We start from the raw sequence: 8,289 nt of genomic DNA, 5'->3' as shown, positions 1-8,289 counted from the left end.
AGGCAGAAACTCCTCACCCTGGGCTTCCAGGCTGTCCATCCATCCCCTCGCCCCCTCCTACCTCCCCTCCCTTCTCTCCTTCTCCAACCCAGCCCGCACCCTCTGCTCCTCCGCCGCTAATCTCCTCACCCTACCTCGTTCTCGCCTGTCCCACCATCGACCCCCAGCCCACGTCATCCCCCGGGCCTGGAATGCCCTCCCTCTGCCCATCCGCCAAGGTAGCTCTCTTCTTCCCTTCAAGGCCCTACTGAGAGCTCACCTCCTCCAGGAGGCCTTCCCAGACTGAGCCCCTTCCTTCCTCTCCCCCTCATTCCCCTCTCCACCCCCCCAATCTTACCTCCTTCCCTTCCCCACTGCACCTGTATATATGTATATATGTTTGTGAATATTTATTTATTACTCTATTTATTTTACTTGTACATATCCTATTTTATTTTGTTAATATGTTTGGTTTTGTTCTCTGTCTCCCCCTTTTAGACTGTGAGCCCACTGTTGGGTAGGGACTGTCTTTATATGTTGACAACTTGTACTTCCCAAGCACTTAGTACGGTGCTCTGCACACAGTAAGTGCTCAATAAATACGATTGATGATGATGATGATGATGATGATAAAGGGCCCTCTGAAAAATTCCAGTCTGCAGAGAAGCTGCTCCCGGTTACCTGAAGGTAAAGTGACCCTTGTACGGGGCTTCTGGAGAACTGGTTGGAGTGAGGATAGATGGGGAAAGTGGTGGGGCGAGGAAGAAGAGAGGTTGATGTTAGGGGGCTGAGGTGGAGATGTTCAGCTTAGCCCTTTATTTCCCATCGCAAGAGACCATGTGGCTTGAAAGCCAACCCTTTCCCTGACACATTCGTGAGAAGACCCTAATGGGGAGTGTTGTGCCCTGCTGCAGAAAGTATAAAGACATAGGCCCTGGGCTCCCTGGACTTTGGGCACTGGGCAATCATCCCCCGCTCCCCAGAACCTGCAGCCCTTGCTTTGGGAAGAGGAGAAGGATGGATGGAATGTGTTCTCAAACACACCTGGATCCTTGGAACTATGACCTGAACCCTCACCCCAGACTCAGCTCCCTGCTCCCCATCCCCAGCAGCTAGAGGCACAAGTGGCTCCACAGAGTGAAACTCATAATAATAATAATAATAATAATAATAATAATAATAATGGCATTTATTAAGCACTTACTATGTGCAAAGCACTGTTCTAAGCGCTGGAGAGGTTACAAGGTGACCAGGTTGTCCCACGGGGGGCTCACAGTTTTAGTCCCCATTTTCCAGCTGAGGGAACTGAGGCCCAGAGAAGTGAAGTGACTTGCCCAAAGTCACACAGCTGACAATTGGCGGAGCCGGGATTTGAACCCATGAACTCTGACTCCAAAGCCCTTGCTCTTTCCACTGAGCCACGCTGCTTCCCTCATGACATTTTCCAGGTTGTGTCTCAGAATAAAGTCTCAGGACAATAATAATAATGATGGCATGTATTAAGCGCTTGCCATGTGCAAAGCACTGCTCTAAACTCTGGCCTGAACCACAAGCCTTGGTTTCCCAGTCCCTCCCCCGGCACAAAACGTCCCTGTATGTGGCCATGAAACTTCTCCCAAACCCAAATAATAACTGCCAGGGAAATGGGTCAGCAACAGGTCTTTATTCCAGACACCAGGGAGGGAAATGATTCAGGGCCAGTGGAAACAAAGGATGGTTTGTCCCAGACAGGAGGCTCCAGCAGCCTAGAAGAGAAATAACCTAAATTAATCAAGCTCCTGAAGATCTAGGGCCCATCCCCTGCCACCAGCTCTGGACACAGGACGATCAGGGACACGACTCATTGATACTCTCCATCTTCCCAGCATCTTCACCTCCACTGGCTCATTGAGCCAGCAGACTCCTGTGCCGTGGGGGAGCCAGTTTGGTCGGTCCCCTCTCTGTAGGGGTCTCAGATAAGAGGGAGCAACACTTACCTCAGCGGCAAGAGGCCCGGACTGTCAGAAGAAGATTGAGTGCGACACTTTTCACGAGCAGGATTCTGAGCGCCAGAATGACAGTGGACAGTGTGTTGCCCCACTCGCGGTCCCCTGTGTAAAGCAGAGTGGCATCGGGTCTCACCAGGAGAATGGTGGGCCCCCGATCCACAGGTGATCCCTGGGGAGACTAGGGACTCTGTCCTCTGGCTGAAAGAGTTCAGACCCCAGTTCTGTTCTGAACAAAATTAAATCCTCCAGACCCACGCCTCCTAGTTGGAGACCAGTACAGCCTCTCCAGCCTCTGAGCACTAGACTAAGCCTTTCCCTATAGTCTAAATCAATTAATCAATCAATCATATTTATTGAGAACTTACTGTGTGCAGAGCACTGTACTAAGCGCTTGGGAAGTCCAAGTTGGCAACATATAGAGACAGTCCCTACCCAACAGTGGGCTCACAGTCTAAAAGGGGGAGATAGAGAACAGCCTCCAGCCCCTGTCCATCCCCTCCATAATAGGGCAGCTCCAGGCCTCCTGCTCCCTGCAAGCTCTCAGGGAGAGGAAAGCAGAGTTGAAGACTACGGGTAGCAGCATGGCATGATAATAATAATGGCATTTATTAAGCGCTTACTATGTGCAAAGCACTGTTCTAAGCGCTGGGGAGGTTACAAGGTGATCAAGTTGTCCCACAGGGGGCTCACAGTCTTAATCCCCATTTTAATAATAATAATGGCATTTATTAAGTGCTTACTATGTGCAAAGCACTGTTCTAAGCACTGGGGAGGTTACAAGGTGATCAGGTTGTCCCACGGGGGGGCTCACAGTCTTCATCCCCATTTTACAGATGAGGTAACTAACTGAGGCACAGAGAAGCTAAGTGACTTGCCCAAAGTCACACAGCTGACAAGTGGTGGAGTGGGAATTTGAACCCACGACCTCTGACTCCAAAGCCCAGGCTCTTTCCACTGAGCCATGCTGCTTCTCCTGCATAGTGGATGCAGCATGTGCCTGGGAGACAGAAGGTCGTGGGTTCTAATCCTGGCTCCGCCAGTTGTCTGCTATGTGGCTTTGGGCAAGGTCCCTCATCTGTAAAATGGGGATTGAGATGGTGAGCCCTCTTTTAGACTGTGAGCCCACTGTTGGGTAGGGACTGTCTCTATATGTTGCCAATTTGTACTTTCCAAGCGCTTAGTACAGTGCTCTGCACATAGTAAGCGCTCAATAAATACGATTGATGATGATGATGTGGGACGGGGACTGTGTCTAACCCAATTGTTTGTATACAGCCCAGCGCTTAGTACAGTGCCTGACACATAGTGCTTAACAAATGCCTTTATTATTATTATTATTCTTATTATGTGTTAAGAAGACCTTGGTACAGTGCTTTGCACACAGTAAGCGCTCAATAAATACGATTGATGATGATGACCTTGGTAAGGAGCAATTACAAGGACAATGATTTTAAATCCAAGTTCTATCCCACACCCATCCAGACCTGTGGGAACAGAAGATTCCCATCCTAGCCAAAGGGGGTTATGTTGACTGAGAAACAGGCTGAGCAATAGAAAATCCCAGAAAACCTTTTCCTAAAGCAATACTCGATGACCGGCCCAGGTCAGAGAGGATTTGGAGGAATGAAATCCACAAATGAGAACCTGCATTAGCTATCACATATCTGCTCTGGGTAATCAGAGATAGGCCCCATCAGAGAAAAGGAGTGTAAGTTAGCTACTGGAGAGGAAAAAGGACACAATATTTTAAAAGAGAAGCAGAGAAATGGAATCTTTGGTTTTCCGTTTGTTTTGATTCCCGATTTGGCCCTGGAGTTAAGGTAGTAAGAGAAGCAGCGTGGCTCAATGGAAAGAACACGGGCTTTGGAGTCAGAGGTCATGGGTTCAAATCCCGTCTCCGCCAATTATCAGCTGTGACTTCGGGCAAGTCACTTAACTTCTCTATGCCTCAGTTCCCTCATCTGCAAAATGGGGATTAAGACTGTGAGCCCCAAGTGGGACAAACTGATCACCTTGTATCCCCCCAGCGCTTAGAACGGTGCTTTACACATAGTAAGTGCTTAACAAATGCCATCATTATTATTATTATTGTAGTAATAAGTAGTAACGGTATTTATTATTACTACTAAAGGTCTGAAAGACTTAGGGACTAAAGTGCTAGCAAAGGAATGTTACCTCGGGATGCTGGGTGGGAGTGGTGGTACGGCAAGCTGCAGCCATGGATGGTGCAGAGAGGGAAATTTACAGACAAGAAGTGTAAACCAGGAAATATCGGGTGTGGCCAGTCAAGGCTGGGTCTACGGCTGGGAGATTTAGCGGGATTTACTTCTATATTGTTAACATGACCAATAATTCCTTCTATTCAAGTGTAGTATATACATTAACTTTAAAGCTGGCTATAATCTATCCAATGTGTTTTTACAGACAATCCCCAGTGTGCATGGAAAACACTGCAAAACCTCCTCACCAGTGAAATATTCATTCATTCATTCAATCGTATTTACTGAGCGCTTACTGTGTGCAGAGCACTGTACTAAGCGCTTGGGAAGTAAAAGTTGGCAACATATAGAAACGGTCCCTACCCAACAATGGGCTCACAGTCTAGAAGGGGGAGACAGAAAACAAAATGAAACATGTGGACAGGTGTCAAGTCATCAGAATAAATAAAAATAAGGCTAGATGCACGTCATTAACAACACTGAATATATTAATATATAAAATATTGAATATATGTCACTGAGGATTGAATAATAAGAAATTGTTGAAATGAAAGTAGGAGAGATTTCAGTTGGACAGAGAGGAAAACTTCCCGGCTGTCAAGGTAATAAAATCCACAAACAGGTGACGAGGGAGGAGAGGCAGTCTCCATCCATGAAGGTCTTCAAAGAAAAGAACAGATACCGATTTTTGCCCCTCAGTTACAACTCACCTGTGAGGCTCTGTTCTGAACAGGTGAGGACAGATTCTTCAGGATTTTCTGGCTCGGGATGTGCTGAAACAAGGAAAGTATCATCAGCTTCCAAGTATTCTCAGCCTGAGACCATCTTTTAGCTCAGAGCGGCCTCCTGCAGGGAATACCGTCTCTGGACCATCAGTTACCCTGATCCCTGAGGCATTGGCCCAGATGGAGTCCCGGAGAGACTCTGGGAAAGGGATACATGAACACTTTTTGACCTGCCAAGTTATGATTCTATCAATAAGCCCCAGAAGGGAAGGCCCGTAGTAAAGACTGGGGCTAGGGAGGATCTAATTGGATTTCTTTTCGTTTGTTTTTTTCCTGAACCATGACAGGCAATCAGTTTAGTGTGATGCACGCACTGATTTTAAGCTGGCTATAGTCTAATCAGGGAATCTGGGAGTTATGAAGAAGAAATGGCACAGCCAGGATTATGGAGGCATGACTGCAGAATATAAATAGGGAGGGGAGATTGGCCAACTTTCCACTCATTCATGCGTTCATTCAATCATATTTATTGAGCATTTACTGTGTGCAGAGCACTGTACTAAGCGCTTGGGAAGTACAAGTTGGCAACATATAGAGACGGTCCCCACCCAACAACGGGCTCACAGTCCTGCAACAGTAGCCCACTTGCTTGACGATGGAGATTAATTAATTCATTCATTCATTCGGTGGTATTTATTGAGCTAATTCATTCATTCATTCATTCAGTTGTATTTATTGAGCAGTACTGTGTGTAAAGAAACTTGTACTAAGGACTTGGGAGAATACAATATATCAACAGACACATTCCCTACCCACAGTGAGCTCACAGTCTAGAGGGGGAGACAGACATTAACAACCATAAATATATACATAAATTACAGATATATACATCTGTACTGTGGGGATGGGAGGAAGGATGAATGAAAGGAGCAAGTCAGGGTGATGCAGAAAGGAGGAGGAGAAGAGATGAGGAGGGCTTAGGGAAGGCTTCTTGGAGGAGAAGACTGGATTGAATTTGATCCAGTCTAATGGTGGTGGCAGTGATTTCATGGTGAGGGAAGGGGGTACCGTTAGAGAAGACATCTGGACTCAAACTCCCATTATGGTAATTATGTGTCTTCAAGAAGAGCGGAGATGAGAGAGACCAGTGCAGAACAAAGACAAAAGGCAAAGGAATCAAAAACTTCCTTGTGAAATTACAGAAGACACTAAATATGGTAGATTTTGAATGCTTTGAGAGGGAGGGATGGAGGTAAAACACATTTAAACTAACTGGATCAGTGTTATAAAGTGCCAAGAGGGGCACATAGGCACGAAAGATGAACATCTTTGGGGGCTGGGAGGACATAACTACTGGCAATCAATCAATCATTGGTATCTATTGGGGGCTTATTGTATTCAGAGCACTATACTAAACACTTGGGAGAGTACAATGCATCAGAGTTTGTAGAACTGTTCCTTGACCACAAGGAGTTTACAGTCTAAGGGGGAGACAGTAAAATGAATAATAATTATATAATTATTATATAATTATATATTATAATCTATATAGAGAGATTATAGATATGGATATGGCAGCGTGGCTCAGTGGAAAGGGCTCAGGCTTTGGAGTCACATCATAGGTTCAAATCCTGGCTCCGTCAATTGTCAGCTATGAGACTTGGGGCAAGTCACTTAACTTTTCTGTGCCTCAGTTCCCTCATCTGTACAATGGGGATTAAGACTGTGAGCCCCACGTGGGACAACCTGATCACCTTGTATTCCCCCCAGCACTTAGAACAGTGCTTTACACATAGTAAGTGCTTAACAAATACCATTATTATTATTATTATTATTATTATTATTATTATTTGGATATGTTTTGTGAGGCTGAGGGTGGGATGAATATCAAGTACTTAAAGGGTGCAGATCCACCCTTTAAGTTGGATATGTAGAGATTTTAAAGATAGAGAAGCAGCATCACTCAGTGGAAAGAGCCCGGGCTTTGGAGTCAGTGGTCATGGGTTCAAATCCCAGCTCCACCAATTGTCAGCTGTGTGGCTTTGGGCAAATCACTTAACTTCTCTGTGCCTCAGTTACTTCATCTGTAAAATGGGGATTGACTGTGAGTCCCCCGTGGGACAACCTGATCACCTTGTCACCTCCCCAGCACTTAGAACAGTGCTTTGCCCATAGTAAACGCTTAATAAATGCCATCATCATTATTATTATTATTATCCAGGGGCATAGGCGATGCAGAAAGGAGAGAGAATAGGGGCTTAGTGGGAGAATGTCTCTTGAAGGAGATGTGATTTGAATAAGGCTTTGAAGGAAGCCTTCAAAGGCTGTGAGCAGGGAGTCATGGGGGAACCTAAGGTGATTTTTATACATCAACAATATAGAGTTCTCTTTAAAAAGACAGCAGAGCACTCAGAGGAGTTGGGCCAAGATTTTTCCATTATGTTCTGCCTTGGTTGGACCCTTGTTAGCACAGTGGGTGGTGTTTTGTTCATTTTGTAAAGAATGTGAAGAAACTAGAAAAGTCAGAAGAAGAGTGACAGTTAATACTGATAGGGGTGGAAAATAGATGCTGCAGGGAAAGATGAGAGGAATTGGCAGTGCTTAGCCTGGAGAAGAGAAGACTAAAGGGCGATGCCTATTAACAGAATTTATGGGGTGGAACTTGGCCGGTTATTCTTCATGTACCAAAAGCGTTATCAATCAATCAATCAATCAATCGTATTTATTGAGCGCTTACTGTGTGCAGAGCACTGTACTAAGCGCTTGGGAAGTACAAGTTGGCAACATATAGAGACAGTCCCTACCCAACAGTGGGCTCACAGTCTGAAAGGGGGAGACAGAGAACAGAACCAAACATACTAATAAAATAAATAGAATAGATATGTACAGGTAAAATAAATAAATAAATAGAGTAATAAATATGTACAAACACATATACATATATACAGGACATATATACAGGTGTTAAACCATAAGAAACTGAAAACAAAGTAGGAGAGATTTTGGTTACAATAGGTTCCTCCCTTCAAGGCCCTGCTGAGAGCTCACCTCCTCCAGGAGGCCTTCCCAGACTGAGCCCCTTCCTTCCTCTCTCCCTTGTCCCCCTCTCCATCCCCCCCACCTTACCTCCTTCCCTTCCCCACAGCACCTGTATATATGTATATATGTTTGTACAGATTTATTACTCTATTTATTCATTTTACTTGTACATATCTATTCTATTTATTTTATTTTGTTAGTATGTTTGGTTTTGTTCTCTCTCTCCCCCTTTTAGACTGTGAGCCCACTGTTGGGTAGGGACTGTCTCTATATGTTGCCAATTTGTACTTCCCAAGCGCTTAGTCCAGTGCTCTGCACATAGTAAGCGCTCAATAAATA

General features: G+C 45.2%; 1 protein-coding gene across 1 annotated transcript in view; it reads right to left on the bottom strand.

The window, feature by feature from the left end:
* Positions 1-1,623: 1,623 nt before the first annotated feature.
* Positions 1,624-8,289, bottom strand: part of LOC119942349 (Ig heavy chain Mem5-like) — a 29,093-nt gene continuing 22,427 nt past the window's right edge. Inside the window, exons 7-9 of the mRNA XM_038763102.1 lie at positions 4,897-4,959; positions 1,956-2,069; positions 1,624-1,724 (exon numbers count right to left, since the gene is read on the bottom strand). Coding sequence (XP_038619030.1) covers positions 1,957-2,069; positions 4,897-4,959 — 176 coding nt within the window. The 3' untranslated portion in view covers positions 1,624-1,724; position 1,956. The remainder of the gene's footprint in view (positions 1,725-1,955; positions 2,070-4,896; positions 4,960-8,289) is intronic.

The sequence above is a fragment of the Tachyglossus aculeatus genome, chromosome 2 (assembly GCF_015852505.1).
Source record: "Tachyglossus aculeatus isolate mTacAcu1 chromosome 2, mTacAcu1.pri, whole genome shotgun sequence".
Classification (NCBI taxonomy): Eukaryota; Metazoa; Chordata; class Mammalia; order Monotremata; family Tachyglossidae; genus Tachyglossus; species Tachyglossus aculeatus.
The sequence above is the reverse complement of the archived record's forward strand: the minus strand, read 5'-3'. Positions and strand labels throughout refer to the sequence as shown.